Genomic DNA, 16929 nt, shown 5'->3' with positions numbered 1-16929 from the left:
AGCTTTTACCGCAAAAAGAGCTAAAAAAAAATGGAGCGGTGTCTAACCGGAGGGAGTGTAAAACTCAAAGACAGTGAAACAAAGTGTAAAGCTGCAGAAATAGACAAATTAAAAAAGGGAAAATGTAGGAAATATAACATTTTGGAATGTGGCTTCATACGTGATGCAGGAGTGGAAACTCGATCGTGGATTGCTGCATGTGGCAAAGTTTTCACAAAACAGTCTCAAGCCATCGAAAATGCTACGACATCAACAAACCAGGGAGAGTTTCTCTGCAAACAAAGCCAATTGAGTTGTCTGAGAGAAAGCTATAGGAGACAGGAGGCCAGAAGTCTATCGTACAGAAAGCCGCCATAGTAAATGAAAAGGCACTTGGGGGCTCATTTGTTATCTCACATTGTATTGTCAAGACTGGGAAAACATCCACAACAGATGAGACCTTTTTCTTACCATGTGCAAAAGAATCTGTTTCCACTATATGCGAGGAAAAACATAGCAGACCAACTTGCTTCGATACCATCGTCAAACGAGACTGTGTCGAAAAGCATCGAACAGAAGGCAAACGACGTGTTTGAGGACGTTATTTCCAAAGTTAAATCCAGTGTCTGCATGATCAACTTCAAATTCAACTGGATGAGACCACAGATGTGGCAGGAGAAGCACAGGTACTGTCTTATGTAAGATTTATGAATTAAATTAATTAATGATGATTTTTTTGTTTTGCCATCTTTGCTACGTGAAACTGGTGAAAAGCTTTTCGCTGTGCTGGACAGAAATGGGCAGAGATGAGTGGGCTTCTACACTGACAGAGCACAAAGCCTTGACTGGGAAACACAGTCGGCTGTTGCCTCAAGTGAAGTGCACGCTTTTGCTCCACTCACAGTGAGGACACATAGTACCAGAGGGAAGCCCCTGTAGCAAAGAGGATGCCCTGAGAACTCAAAGTGATGGATGAAGTGGTCCGCACAGTCAGCTCCATCAAGAACAGTGCAAGAAGTCCTCAGCTCTTCAAAACTTTGTGTCAACTGATGGGAGCAGAGCACCACCAGCTGCTGTATCATACCTAAGGGCGCTGGCTGTTGAGGGCTAAAGTGCTGAGTCGAATTTATGAGCTCAGAGATGAGGTGAGGACTTTTTTTTCGTCTAAGAAAAATTCTCAGCTAGGTAATAGCTTTTCAGATTGTGATACGGCTTGCCCTTTTAGCCTACCTACAGACATTTTCGGCCACCTGGATGACCTAAATGCAGTACACCAGGGAAAAAAAAATTCCGCTCTTTAATCTTTCCAACAAAATTTTGGGGTCGATCAAGTTATGGCAAACGCAGTTTCTCAGTGACAACTTTGAGGCTTTCCCATTACTGGATGAGTGAGTTTTTATGTGACAACAGTGTGCCAAGAGCTGACATTATCGGGCTTCAGTATCGGGGTGACTGTGAAGTCAGTTTTACAAGTATTTTCCAGAAAACATGGTGCTCTACCACAGACGGATGGATCAGACATCCATGTTCAGAGACAGCTAACAGGATTATTGCTTGAATTTGAAGGAAATTGACTGATCTCGCCAATGATTTGGCTCAGAAGCAGATATTTGTAGAGAGCCCACTGTCTGGCTTTCGGATCTCAGAACAAGGCATGGCCTTGAAAAAGATTCTCCCATTCACATCAATCTATATTTGCGAGTGACTTTTCAGCGCTAACTTACATAGAGAACAATTACAGAGTCCCTCTCAAGATTGAAGATGATTTGCGTCTTCACCTTAGCCCAACAAATCCCTGACTAGAAGTCCTTTCTGCCTCTATGCAAGCACTACCATCTCATTAAGTAGTTTTTCTCCCCCCCATTATCATTATATTTTTCATTTGATGTGAAAATGTTTTTTTTTGCGTGGCGGGAATGCACACCTTTTCACTCATCCAAATGGGGACTCCAATAAACTCTGAAAATCTCTGCTCGCCCCGAGGTGTATGAAACCTTGCATGTGGCACTGATTGGAATTGCCCTGCAAGCAGCGCATCACAAACGCAAGTGGATGAACTCCAGTTGGAGGGCACATGGAAAGTTGTGAAAGGGGAGGAGATCAAAGTCATGTGATTTTCATTCTTCAATCCTCAAACCGATGGAAAAAGTCAGTGTGCAAAGTGAGCATCTGAAAAACATGCATCTTTCCAGGTTCTGATCAGATATTGTGAGCTGTTGAGAAGTGGGGAAGTGCGTGAACTGCTTGTTACCACTTTGACACAATAAATTACCAATGAGTCAATGGAATGCTGTTGTTTCAACGATATTTATATAACCACTGTAAGTGACAACAGGTAATTAAATTCTTTTCTCCTTTTCAGTAGAAGAAAAAAGCTAGCCGAGAGTCACGGGGGGTCAGACAGAAATGCTAGAGGCACTGGATCTAGCCTGCAAGCCGAATTTAGTTGAATCATTGCCAAGGGATGAATCTATCTCTTAATTTTAAGATTTTATTTTTACACTTGGTTTGTAAAGCACTTTAAACTGCTATTTGCATGAAAGATGCTCTATCAATAAAGTTTATTATTTTGTATTATTATTATTATTATTAGCACAAAACTCATTCATTACCAATTGTGGGTTATCATTCAAGCCATATTAGGTCCTGTGATAAGAATCCCCCAAATGAAAAATGACGCATAGTTCACCTTGACTTCTGACGGATCTTCTCCTGGTTTTCAAAATTTTGAAGGACTCTTCTCTCAGGCCATTCTAAACAGGTCATGTTGCGTGCATCAGATCCTAAAAAGAGTTAAAATTCTTCATACGGGATACAGTTGAGAGAAAATACAGTTTAACATAAACCTTCCAATTCTCAGAACATTTTTCAAGACTTTCAAGAACTTTTAAAGGACTACAGAAAGTTCTGTCCCGCACATCTGATTCTCAAGCAGTTACAGAAGTAATTATTTATTATTATTCCTTAAACTTATGTTACCTATATTATTATGTTATATAACAGTTTTCTAGACTCTCCACTCAAAGTGTTTTACAGGAAATGGGGACTCCCCTCCACCACCACCAAGTGCAGTCCCCACCTGGATGATATGACAGTAGCCAAAATGCGCCAGTACGGTCACCACACACCAGCTACCAGTGTGGAGGAGAACAGAATGATGAAGTCAATTCATGGACTGAGATTATTAGGAGGCCATGATTGGTAAAGGCCAAGGGGGAAATCTGTCCAGGATGCCAGGGTTACACCCCTACTCATTTTGATAAACCCTTGGATTTTTAGTGACCAGAGGATTTCAATTTTATTTCTCATAAAAAATATGGCGCCTTTTTACAGTATAATGTCCCCGTCACTATACTGGGGAATTAGGACAAACACAGACTGCCAGGTGGACACTCTCTACAGGACCCACTAAAAACTAAAACAGAAAGTATCTTTTAACATTCCCTGATGCAGCTAACTACAGAGTACCCTCACTTGCTCAGGTAAAACAGTGTGATGGCAGTGAACTTCATTCTCTGGAGGTCAAAATGCAATCCCCCACCTTACAGCAGTGACAAATGACAAGAGACATTAGAGCAGATGGTTGTCATTTCTATTAAAAGCATAGCTTGTAACCACAATTCTGTAAAAATACATTCTTGCTTGTAAGAGTGAAATACATATTATATAAAAATATATAAGGTTGTTTTGCTTATTTTGTCTAGTAATATCAGACTAAATGATACTCCCTAGTTTATACTGCTGCATTCCAAATTTTGTAATGATTCACCGAGAATATCTGATGGTATATTGACTATAAATTGTCTGAAATAAATGCATTAGCTAAATAAATAAGATCAAACCCAGGAAATTAAATGAATCAATTAATCATACCAGGGCATCTTCTGACACGATTCACTTTTTGTTCTTCAGTATGAAGTACTGTTCTGGGTATTCTAGCATCGTGCATCTTTAGATATTGTTCTCTGGCAAGAGTCAACAGAGCTTTCAGATCATTGACTGGAACTGATGCAGGTTTCTTGTTTTCTTCTCTCCTTCCTATAAAAAAAGAAGGTAATTATAGGCGTGTTTCTGCCCCTCCCTCTCTAAACTGCCAACTTCTCTTCTGCACACAACCAAGAGGGGTGCTTTAGGAAGAAAAGCTTTCTTTACGCGAGTCCTAGTGATTATCCTCTTGATGTGGTGTGGGATATGATAGTGCTCAAATACAACTTAAGTCAAACTATGTGGGATGGATACATACAGTATGAATTAGCCAGGTCTAGTCAGACAACTGTCAAGACTCCTCTATTGAACTTCACCTCCTGGACCCTCTGACTTAGGACCCCTGTGTGCTCCAAGCATCCTGAAAAGCCTGGGATTGCCCCTATGTGTTGTTCTCAGTCATGTATGTTGTCAACCTTGCGGCTAACACTAAGAAGATCTTGCTCTCCACACTAAGAAGTGAGATCACTTTAAACTGCCCAATGGATGAGGGGTTCTTTTCCTTAGGAACAAAGCAGCTACCTGTCCTCTTCCAACTTGATGGGATTGTCCCTTTCTTCCATATCATCACAAACAATTTCCACAGCCTTCAAAGCAGGATTGGGCAGTTCTTATATACATAAAGGAGACCACTTGATTCTGGGGCAGTTTTGATCTTGCCCTTTTCACCACCTCTTGGACTTCTTTTCAGGATGGGTCATTGATGCTTAGCTCCTTTGTTGGTGTTTATACTCCTGTTATCCTTGGGTCCTTTCCTAAAACGTCCTTTCTTTTGGATGAAAGAGCACACCGGTTTCCCTGACCTGGTTTTCCTAGAAGGGTTTTAGCCAACCCGAATGTATCCTTGATGAACTGTGCTCTCTTTTCTCTCTCTTTATCTCTTCCGCTTCCCTGCATTCTCAGCCCTTCTCATTCTGCAGGGCGGCTGCTTCAGGCGTTAAGACATTAGTTCTCCTATTCCCTGCCATTCCTCAGTCTTGGCTCTCTTAAACTGACTGTTCAACATTCTGATTTCTCTTCTCAAGCGTCCTATATCTCTCTGCCTTCTGTTCCTTTGCCTTCATACTCCAATATTACCCTCTTTATTCCAGGACCAAAGTGTTCCTTTGCCAAGTTACAGCAATAACTTTATGTTCAACTGTCCCGACCAGATCCAGTGTTCTACCGAGTTCTTTCTCAACCATGGCATGGGTGCAGGGGGCAGTAGTGTAAGGGGGTTGCTTCCTGAATGGAGTCCTCCGTCATCCCGCCAGTTATTGCTGCACCTGTGCCTCCATTTTCCCACGACTGGTCTGTGCTTGGTGTATTTTAAATCCTCTGATGTTCTTCCATACCTTGCCGCAATGACACTTTGTTTCAAATGCCTCCCCCGTGAAGGCTGTTTGTGCAAGCCTTCTCTTGGTCATTTTTCCTTTATCTGCCATCACCATTGTATCCATCCTGTTGAGTCTCTCATCCTCCCTCCCTCTCAGGAGACTCTGGGGCTATTCCTCAAATTCTGGTTCTGTGGACTGATGGAGCAACTGCTACCAGTGAGTTTATACTTACAAAATGAAACCATTTGCATAATTGGCTTATGGACCATTACTCGACAAGAGCCAGATAAGAAGGGAGCACTGACGATAGTAAAACTTAAACGAGCAGCAGTTTAAAAGATGCGCTTTTGAAGACAGCATTTTCAATGCGGACCCTAGGTATGCAAGTCTCAAAGCAGCTTGTTCATCTGATCAGCTTTCTGCAGATAAAATATGAAAAACCCTTTAAAAATGTGTTGCTGCTTAATATATTACTGTGACAGCTTTTAGAACACTGTGGCATTCGAAATCCTGCTCCACAGGAGCTAAAGACAGAAAAATAAACTGCACACATTGGAAGATGGCATACAGGTAATGAAGTGCCAGAGCTTTGGAGCACACAACTTACTGAGCCATTCCTTCAGGGCCAGTGTCTGCACCTTGGTCAGTCCCCTTTCCCTTTGCATCAGCTGGTCTCCATGAAGACAAGGCATTGACCTCAGCCAGGTGGACACATCTGTGCCAGTTAAAAAGAAAAACACACGATTGATTGTACAATACCTTTTGAAGAGAGATACACCTGTTTGACCTATGACATTAGCACTTCCTGTGCTTGTATTCGCTTTTCCCTTTGATATAATGCCAGCACAATATATAATAAAACTCGTGGCCTCTATGCTCTGTATTAAAGTTCACCAAATGGACCCTCACTGTGAGTAGAGCAGAGAGCATGCAAGGACTGTAGGAATGTCTCTTAATGATTACAAAACAATTTCATCTGAATAAAAAATAGGCACATCCAGAGTCTCAATATAAAGAAGCCCTGCTGTTTCTTTTACTCACTTAGAAGTACACTTGCAAATGACCTTGATGTTTTTTTTATTGATTTGTATTCTAAGGTCTACAAGGTTCTCATAATGCTCCAGGCACATAGGCAGCAAAACACATTTTTAATTAGTACTTATGTATAGATGTTTTGGACTTTTTATGACTACACGTACACTAGAAGTTAAAATGTGCCTGATTTTTTAAAGAACCATAGCGTAGTACTTTTGAACTTGATGTGCTTATTAAGTTGTTAGGGGACATACAAAGAGCCAGAAGTGAAGAACGGATTTAACTTGCTACTGTTTCACAGAGTATTTGCTTTCTGAAAGAATGTTAACATTAGTAAAAATGAGTGAAAAAGAATCCTAATTGTCCTCCTCCAGACTCAAAACAAGTACGCTCTCAAGGTAAAAGAGCAACGTATTACCCATCAGCTGTAAGTAATATGTAATAAATGTAATTATTTGTTTAACAAGAAAGAAGAAATGGCATTATCTAATGTCATACAGAATACCCTCAAGTTCTTAAAATTCCTGAGACAGTCTTTTCTTTGACAAGGGAATAATCAAATCAGACCTGATGTAATACTAATACTGATGTAATCTGAGTTTATAAGAAATATGAAGAATGCAAACTACTTCTATTTGAGTAAGAAATTATTAATATCCTTCCACATGTACACTATTACAATGCCTTTCACTATGCTAATTTCATTATTTCTCATTTGTAGTTAAAACTGATTTACTGGAGTTCATTTCTAAATTTAAAGTTGTTACTTTCTCTGCCTTCAGTCTATGAAATATTTGTTAATATTCTGTAATACAGTGAAATTGACTTTTAGCAAAAAAAAAGCTTCATAAAGAAGGCACCAACCCTGAAATCAAAGAAACATGTTAATCACTCATTTAGCTTCACAGTGCGTATTGATCATTTGGGCAACAGACATCGTACAGGGTATCTTCCAAATCCACCTAAAACACTTAATTTGAAAGATAATTTTACAATACTGCCAAAAACCTTGTAAAACTTAATATGTAGGAAAAAAACTGAGCCTCATTTTTACATGAAAACTGGCACAAGAGAACAATAAAAACAAAGTTAAATTATTTTTCTTTACAGTGAAGTCTTTGAAAGTCTAGGAAAACGCTTATAAAACAAGGAAAAAAAACAAATAATTGTATAAAATATAACACAGGTAGATCTTTGAATGTCCCACCTACACGGAGGCAAAAGGTTGTGGGAGTATGAAATAAACTCGTCAGTCATGTTGTTAAAACCAGTACTCTGGCTTCCTTCAAAAAACATCAATCACTAATCACTAAATGGGCTAGGTAGGCCAAATGCTTTTCTTTTGTTTGTAATCATTCTTTTTTTCTCCTCTTTTACTTTTTACAAAAACAACATACAATCCTCTTTCACATAAACACATTAGCAAACACAGGTATTTAAAAAAAATATTCCAAATAGTTACTAATACTACTCTAAATCCCTTCAGAAAACTGGGTGGAGTATGCTTCTGACAGAGGTGGGTCTGTAACCATTCTAACAACATTTATTTATTTAATTTATTTAAAAAAATATAATCCACCGCTCCTTGGCTACACACCTGCTATTGGCAAAGACTTCCCTTTGAGCAATCCACTGACAGTGGCCTGGGCAGCAGCTCCATTGATCTGACTGGCAGAATGAATCAGTCTGGCTTTGCAGTCCCCAGTATCTGTACCCTGGACTAGGAGGAGGTAGAGTCCATTCTCCCCTTTCACTTCAGGATCACAGGCTGAAGAAGAGAATTTTCTTATATATATATATTTCTAGATACATCTGGATGTATATGAATATGTGTAGAAAATTTCATGTATATATGCAATGCATTATATAACAATGGACAGGTACAAAAACAAGAACATTCCAGGATAAGGAGTCATGGATCATCAAAAACTTAAACTTAATACAGATCTATTTACTAACAGACAGCTTCAAATTGAGAATGGCAAAGTGATTTATTACTGTCATTATACTGGGCTCAATGATGTAGGTTAAAAAAAAACAAGCTAAATCTTCAATAGTTGAAAGGCAATTTAGCTTCCATTAAGAGCTATCCATTTGAGAATTAAGGGATAAAAGTACCAATGAATCAGGTTTATGGCAGAGTCTCCTGGCTTACCGTGGTCAGGGAAGTTGCCAACACAACAACTCTATAGATATTCAAACGACTGTTTGTTTCTGTATTATATGTATATCTTATAAAATGACAGGATTTACCAAACACATACGACCAGCTTAGAAATGTAATGAATGGGGTGTACACAACTACTATATTTAGTATTGCCAAAACTCTTTTCTCAACCCTGGTTAAAAAAAAAACACACCTACTGTTTAAAGTTGCCATTGAGCCCATAATTAATGAAGAGTAATAATAAGTGATTGAAAATAACACCTCTCTGATTGTCATAGGTTAGACAACATGTACTGCTGCTTCAAAATGCCTTATACATATCCAATTTTGACTTGTAACAAATCTTCCTAGCTGGCTCATTTTTGCTGTCCTTTATAATTAAATAGTGCGCCTTCAACACATGAAATAGTAGTTATTCATAATAACACCAGGGCCAATTTTCCCAGAAGCCAATGAACCTACCAGTATTAACCTACCAGGAAACTGAACCCAGGGCTGCAAGGCAGCAATGCTAACAACTGCACCACTGTGCCACCCATATTACTTTGTAACAAACTTACAAAGCTAAGTTTTAGTTATAAAATTAGTCCATTAAGGAATGCAAGTGTGTGCTATCGACAATTTTTCAGTTTAAGTATTGATTGATTAGCAATTTTGATCACAGTGCTCCCAGGATCATCTGCGACTTTGGTCAAATCTCCCTTAAGTCCCATATTGGAGTATACGGAAAGTTAGAAAGGGAAAAAGCAAGTAGCAAGGTTCATGAGTGAAACGAGCTCACATCGTGGAGAAAGAGTAAAGTAGTCACCACCAGCATCCACCACAGGTCCACTTTATACTCAGTCTCACTTTGTTCCACACACATGCAGCATCCTCTCGCTCTGTATCACTGAAAATCATGACTGACGCATATCCCAGTCATATCAGATTTTACCCTGTGTTTTATTACCCCTCCACTTTAACAATAACCAAGTGGAAGGACCTAATTAGAGGCCAGTGCCAACCATGGCTATTCAACAAATATCAATACAACATACTAACTGGAAGAAACAAAAGGAAGAGGTTCAGCTACCCACCAAAGAGTGATTTAGGTTTCTTTGCCATATACTCTTTCCATTTCTGAGTGCTTAACTGATTCGATGGTGGAATTACTATGTTGCTAATAGTACAGGACAATGCGAATAACGCTCCAACCTGTAGAAGAAGGGAAAAAAAACAGCTCAAAATCATTATTTAATTCAGGCCCTGACTTCTAACATATGCTAAACAATTCTAATGAAAAAGCATTCATTTTTAATTACACAGGGAACTGGGCGTCCACAGCCTGTGGCCCAGAACTACAATGCAGACTGATTACAGAGAAGTACCTGGATGGGAAACCTCCTGGGAAAAACTAAGGTTGCTGCTGGAAGAGGTGTTAGAGGGGGCCAGCAGGTGGCGCTCACCCTGCGGTCCATGTGGGTCCTAATGCTCCAGTATAGTGACGGGGACACTATACTGTAAACAGGCACCGTCCTTCGGATGAGACGTAAAACCGAGGTCCTAACTCCCTGTGGTCATTAAAAATCCCAGGGCATTTCTCGAAAAGAGTAGGGGTTTTCCCATTGGCCCTTACCAATCATGGCCTCCTAATAAGCCCCATCTATGAATTGGCTTCATTACTCGCTGCTCTCCTCCCCACTGATAGCTGGTATGTGGTGAGCGTTCTGGCGCACTATGGCTGCCGTCGCATCATCCAGGTGGATGCTGCACATTGGTGGTGGTGGAGGGGATCCCCGTTACCTGTAAAGCGCTTTGAGTGGAGTGTCCAGAAAAGCGCTATATAAGTGTAAGCAATTATTATTATTATAATATCCTTTACAGCAACCTACAGTATGTCAACACAGGCCAAATTAACAGCTAAGCACCTGTGTGTGAGCACCTGAAGAAGGCTCATCAGCTGTGAGCACCTGAAGAAGGCTTCACAGCCAAAACGTTGTATTTTCTTTCTTCTCTTTTCAGCATGGAATAAACCTATTTCTTGTTGCTTTGCAACCTACGCATGCTGACGCAGCTACCCACCTGAACTACTTCAACTGTTAAATACCAATAATACAAACCTTCCCACGGAGTGATCCCAGATGATTCAAAAGCAGTTTAGACTTGTCTTTCTTTGGTCCTGTTAACACTTCGCTGGATTAGCAAGTTAAGATTTAACATTGTACAGCAAAAAAAAAAATATTTTTTTTTGAGAATCACATTTTATTCAATTAAAATTTTCCCAAAACATAAAAACAGGAATGAAAAAATATGCCCCATACACCCTTAATTCTCCTCTGAGCATATACAAAAGGACTACTAAAAAAAGATGACCGTAGAATCACATACAGTGTGATAATAATAAGTCCAAGCAGAAGTGAGAGATGAGGAGAGATTCTAAGAACATGGGTTTAGGTTTACAGACCATTGGAAGTGGTCCTTCTGGAACAAATGGGACTTGTTTATGCAAGAAAGATCCAATGAAGAATGTGAAGAAACTCTAAGACAACACTGTATACGATCAAAAAGAATAGAACAAAAGATTTAGTTCAATTAGAGATTTTATCATAAAACTGCTTTTGAATTACAAAAAATTGAAAAGGGAACTGGTTCTTCTGTTAAACACAGATCAAAAACTAAAAACAAAAAGCAGATTAAAATCCAAGTTTATGATACACAATTTATGCTAGCAATATTTTTACAGTTTTTAAAACATGAGCTGTCGTACTCTACAGTTGCTTTGTTGTGTTCTTAATACCTTTAGTTACTATGGAAGTTGGATGAGCTGTTATTAATTCTAATTATTTTTAAACATATTAAATAGAAGTATACATTTTGCAAAGAAGGTCTGTGTTTAAAAAGTTTCCCTCTCCTCTGTCAGCCTTCAATGCACTTCACAACACAATATAACTTGTGTGAACAAGTCTTTACAGAAAATGAAAGAGCATATAAATATGAGTTTCCTAAACCTATGACCTTGAAGAGTAAATACAGATTCATGCATAAACTTTTATTCATAGAACTTAGGCCTCTCTACAACAGTTACCAGGAGACAGTAACTGCAGAATAACCAAAGCAATACATGAACCTATATCCTTCTTAGACGTATCCAAGGACAAAAATAAATTTATTTTCCTTATTACATCTCCAGGAGGCAGGGATATTCCTCCCTAGAAAGAATTAAAACTGTGTATTCACAAAGTCTAAAGAATGCTTCATCATTTTTATAATCAGATTTGCAAAGTGCCACACTGAATTAATGGTCATGTACTGTACATAATTAATCCACAGAGTACAAAGCCAAACGACATCGTAACCTCTACAGGACAAAGGTCCACAAAAGAATTTCAAAACGCCTTAATGAGTTTCCCTGAACAAGTCTTTTTTTTTGCATCAGCATTTCTTTATACTATTATGTCCATTAGCAGTGAAATACTTTGTCTCATGAGACACATTCTGGAAAAAACTGAACTCTTCCGCCTACATATGAAAGTTAAGACCCTGCTTCACAAATAACATTTTCACTGCATCAGTTTACCCCTGTGTTTGATACCGTCGCATGAAAAAAGGAGCTGTGAAGTCTGCCAGAGTTTGACAGTGGTGTTACTGGAAAGGATACAGCTTGAACTCGGTGCTGGAATAGAAGTTTATCGGAAGGTCAGGCAGCGCCACCAGCTGTACCAAATCTAAAACAGGCCTATAATAGTGGTACACCTAAAAGAGACAGAGAAAAAATTAACCCAGTGTTATACTTCAGGGTGCAATCACAACATGCATATTTCCGCAATTTTAAAACACAGAATAACTTGCTTATAACCTGCATTTCTCCAAGTCCAATGAACTCCAAATTTCCCGCTTACAAACATTTGTAGATTTGTGTTTTTTTCTCTTTAGAGTCCCCAAATGTTTAGCAACTTGTTATGTTAGCACCACGACTCCTGTCTCGCACAAGGAGAAGAGGGAGGCGATATCATCTAACATACCACCCAAAACACCAACCGGTCATCGGCCACGCTGCAAACTGCGTCGCCTACCGGGACTTCGAGACCAGCTGGAAGGGAGGCAGGTCTCTCCCTGATGACACAGCTTGCCGAGGAGACAGGAAGCCCTTGAGACGTCTCACCCGAGCCACCCAGGCAGCTTTTGCACAGCTATACACAGCCGCTCGGGGAATGCTGGTAGCAGCTGGTGAATGTCAAAGCCCTGGCTTGGATATATCTTCAAACTTCTAGGGCAGATTTCACACTGGAGCCACCAGTTCTCTTTTGAAGAACACTTTGGGCAGTCTCGCTGGAGTTCAGGATTCATTTACAACACCAAAGCCGATACAACTGGAAAAATTCAAGTGTCCTCTTTCGCAATAACAAATGGACACTTCGTCTCCAGAAGGAATTTAACAGCACTACCTGAATAATGCAAAAATGGGATCTGTTTCCTCTTAAACAGAGCTGACGAATTTGGGGGCTTGACTTGTTTATTTCGAATCTTGCGAGTTATCGACAAGGTTAATGCAAGAGACCACGGCAGATCAATGATGAAAAGCGGACATGAGGACACAAGTGGAAATTACATTTCAGGACTGAAAGCAGCATACATTTAATTACACAGAGACGCACAGATGACTGTGAAACACTGCTCAGTTGTTCTGTTGAAGCTCACTCCTTGCAATTTGTCAAGAAACTTGGATCAATAAGCTACTAGCAATTAAGACACAGATTACCCGAATGGCCTCCAGTCATTTGTATCTTGTGCACTTTCCTTACCAAATGTTCTGCAAGTTGTGTGATGTTTTTAAATCATAGACTATTTCAGAACTAGAACCAATACCTAACTCCTTTAATATATCGCATCTTCAATTAAAGGGGAACTGCAATCCCCAATTCTCAAATTTCGGTAACAAAATAAATTCATTGATGGCACAGAAACATTTTATGAATTTCGAATTACGTACAAAATCCTGAACTTTTGTGAAAGTGCTGTATGGTCGCCATGTTGTCAGAAACCCCTGGTCTCGCCATGGGCGACAGCAAGAGCTAACACCACTTGTGACATTATGTGTCCCCTTCCTGCCCTCTAGTCACAGTCGTGACTAATATAATGCAAATTAAGTACAGGTTGTGCAGCAGATATTTCACTGCAGAAAGATTCCAACGTGATCTGCATGCAGAGTTAACAAGTTAGTAAAATTTGTTTCTATCGGATTAAAAGACACACCTGCTTGTTTACAATGTCATAGGGCCGCAACACGTCACCAGAAATTTTGTTACCTCATTCTGAACAGCACAGTATGGCGCTGCACATAACTGGAAATTTGGTCTATTTTGTAAATTGAAGGTTTTACAAGTTACTGTGTATATTTAATCTTTATTGTGGTTTGAAATGCACTCGTCAATGCTGATTCTTTCTAACCCCAAAATATAAAGATGACGTGCAGTTCCCCTTGAAATAAAAAAAAAATTAGAACGTGGGTGGAAACAGATAACAGCTATAAGACCTTCAAGAAAACTGTGATCAACGTCTGAATGCAACACACCAATTTTAGAATTTCCTATTTAGAAATAAAAAGCAAAACTAGAATCTAATTAAACTGCTCAAATAAAAAAAAACAGTTCTAGACGATTTTTTCCATGTGCTACTTTCAAAGAGACTTGACGTAACACACAGTTAAATGTGTATCATATACACTGCTTAAACAAAGCATTCTGTCATCCACTCTTAAATACATTAAATGCTGCCTAATAGAATTAGTTCAGTTACAAAATGTGATTTTCTCTAAGCTTTAAGGTTTGTTGTATTTACACTGTTGCTAACTTCCCATCTCATAACAACATCTGCTTTGTTTGCACCACGGTCTATAACAATGTAAGCAGCAGTTGGCTTAATACAGACTGGCCTGTGTTTCTCCTATATTAGCTTATTTGTGACCCGGATTAACACTTCAGAAGATTTTACGTGAATAAAGGAAAACAGGTTATACTGGTTACTTTAAGGAGGATTTTAAATGCTTGACATTAATGTGAATTAGGCCTGTCAAATGAGGGCACCACAAACTTTATTCAGCTGTATTTCACTCAGATCAGGGCTAAACCCTTGTAATTTCAGATATCCAGCGTGATATTCTCATTTTTTCTTCTATTTCACCTATCACAACCACAGAACAAGAAATAATTTCACAATTACTGCGCAGGCATATATAAATAAACCCAATACAGCAAAACTGTAACATCCAGATTTTTTCAGAAGTGAGCTGTGGTTTAAGAGAAGCGTGTTGGGATAGCATTAATATGGAATCATAAGGGAGAGAATGATTCAATTTAAAAACTACATTTTGCTAACTCATATTTATCCAGAAATGATAATTTACTGGCCTTTAGTTAATGGTTTAATGGAACACTTAAACATACGAGTCAATAAACAGACTAGGAAGGCTGTAAGAGACTTAGACCTTCACGTAGGGAGCTGCATCAGCATGCGTAGGCTGCAAAGAAACAAGTAAAGGTTTATAACATGCTGAAAAGAAGATGGAATTCTAGCATGGAATAAATCTTTACTTGCTCCTTTGTAAGAGACATATACTGCAATGCAAGGTAAAAACGTATGCAATGTGGAAACCAATAAATTAACTGAATTTGATATTTTAGCATTCATCAGGGAAAATAGTATCACTCTTTAGATTGAACAAGGATCTTGTAATGTCCTAAACAACATCAACCATCAACTTAACGTAGAAGAAAGTGCTCTAAGGACTAGGAGTAGAGTTCAAGCAAAAGCAAAATCACCTGGGCCTCCAGACATTTTCCTAGTTGTATGCAAAGACATGAGGGTTGTTATTCAGAGACAATTAGTTGGGATTTCTCAGAAAGCTCTTGAGATGTAAACATGCCAGCAGATGTAGACATGTATACACAGTTAAATGCAGTGATGTATATTAGAAGACGAGGAGCAGTTGTTTTCAGAAGCTAGGTAAAAAATAAATTTAGGTATTTATGTTCTTCTCCTTTAGACAAAGTGGAAAATCCATAAAAAAGAAAAAAAAATGAGACCACATTTAAAGTGCATTTTTTAAAATCAATTTACAAAAGGAACATTGATAAAGCATGACTTTGCTTTTAAAATGAATCCCCTGGGATTCTTCAAGGCACCTCAAGATGAAATTATTGGATCAGGTGTTCTATCTACCCTCTCAGTTGTTTACTTTGTCCTTGTTCATAAGCAACATAGTTAACAGTGAAACTTCTAATTAAATTAACAGAAATAACACATAGCCCAAATGTACTTTAAAGCTGTAAAGAAGATCCAAAACATTAATAAAGCAGCAGGCTCCAGATTTGAAGTACTCATCTGAGAAACAGATGGAGCACTGACTTACTGTACTGTGACAGAAGAAACAAACATGCAGATAAAAAAAAATCCCATTTTATCAGAACTAGTAAATTGACTCAGAATTACAAACTAGATAACATCACAAATAAACCCAAGAGTAATTAACCAGAAAGTGAAAATATGTACAAACAGACTACTAGCTTTTAATTTAGGGTGTAAAGCACCATCGCAATATTACCACTTCAAATTATTAATATGTAGTGGAAAATATAGAAATATATTCCAAATTCTGTTCTATGACCCCACATGCAAAGTAAAAAAGCAAACCATAAAAGGAAAGGACTCGCTCTACATATAAAACAGTGAAATAATACAAAGTTTTAATCTAAACTGAAAGTTACAAACTAACGTTTTCCATTATGGAATAAACATTTAAAACTGATAATTGGAGACACTTCCACTTCTGAGTACCAGGGGTTGTGGGAGTGTGAAAGAAGTAGCTCAGTGTAGTTAGTAAAAATAATAAACATTTAGATTTAGATGAGCAGAACGGGTCAGCTACTTATTTTTAACTCCTCCCATAAACAAAAAAACCAAACTGTGTTGCACAGTTAGTTCTTTATGTAAGGTTATACATTCTGCAGGCTTTCTCACAGTAATTTCTTAAATTTCACCAACACTAGGTAATCATTTGTACCTCTCTTCACCTTGTTATCAAAACTTCCAATAACACCTTACATGTCTTTATGAAAGAAAATGATGCTACATCATGTTAAGCAAATTGCTTATTTAAGGAGATTGTTCTACAGCTGTCAGTGAAAACAATGAAGAAATCCAGCTAAAGCAGTACAATGGGAAAATGTAAAAACTGCAGAATTGACAATGGAAACAGAAACAATAATTGAAATCTGAATAATTCACCTTGAGATGTCTGCAACATACCCAAGCAGTTATGCCATATTTTCAAGATGTGAAAGAAAACAAAGGGTAACACTAGTACTTCAAAGAGCCACTCTACCTTCAAAGAAACCCAAAGGTGCAAGAAATTCAAAACAAGATTAATTAATATCAGGCTTTAGAGATGTATGTATAACTATCTTTACAAAC

The 16929-nt window shown here is 38.5% G+C and overlaps 1 protein-coding gene across 1 annotated transcript in view; it reads right to left on the bottom strand.

Moving 5' to 3' along the window:
- Window positions 1–16929, bottom strand: part of mtbp (MDM2 binding protein) — a 37874-nt gene that overhangs the window by 12782 nt on the left and 8163 nt on the right. Inside the window, exons 9-15 of the mRNA XM_088929036.1 lie at window positions 12119–12213; window positions 10581–10653; window positions 9558–9675; window positions 7912–8082; window positions 5887–5994; window positions 3853–4017; window positions 2669–2762 (exon numbers count right to left, since the gene is read on the bottom strand). Coding sequence (XP_088785162.1) covers window positions 2669–2762; window positions 3853–4017; window positions 5887–5994; window positions 7912–8082; window positions 9558–9675; window positions 10581–10653; window positions 12119–12213 — 824 coding nt within the window. The remainder of the gene's footprint in view (window positions 1–2668; window positions 2763–3852; window positions 4018–5886; window positions 5995–7911; window positions 8083–9557; window positions 9676–10580; window positions 10654–12118; window positions 12214–16929) is intronic.

This window comes from Atractosteus spatula, chromosome 12 (genome assembly GCF_055471065.1).
Source record: "Atractosteus spatula isolate fAtrSpa1 chromosome 12, fAtrSpa1.hap1, whole genome shotgun sequence".
NCBI classification, from domain to species: Eukaryota; Metazoa; Chordata; class Actinopteri; order Semionotiformes; family Lepisosteidae; genus Atractosteus; species Atractosteus spatula.
The sequence above is the reverse complement of the archived record's forward strand: the minus strand, read 5'-3'. Positions and strand labels throughout refer to the sequence as shown.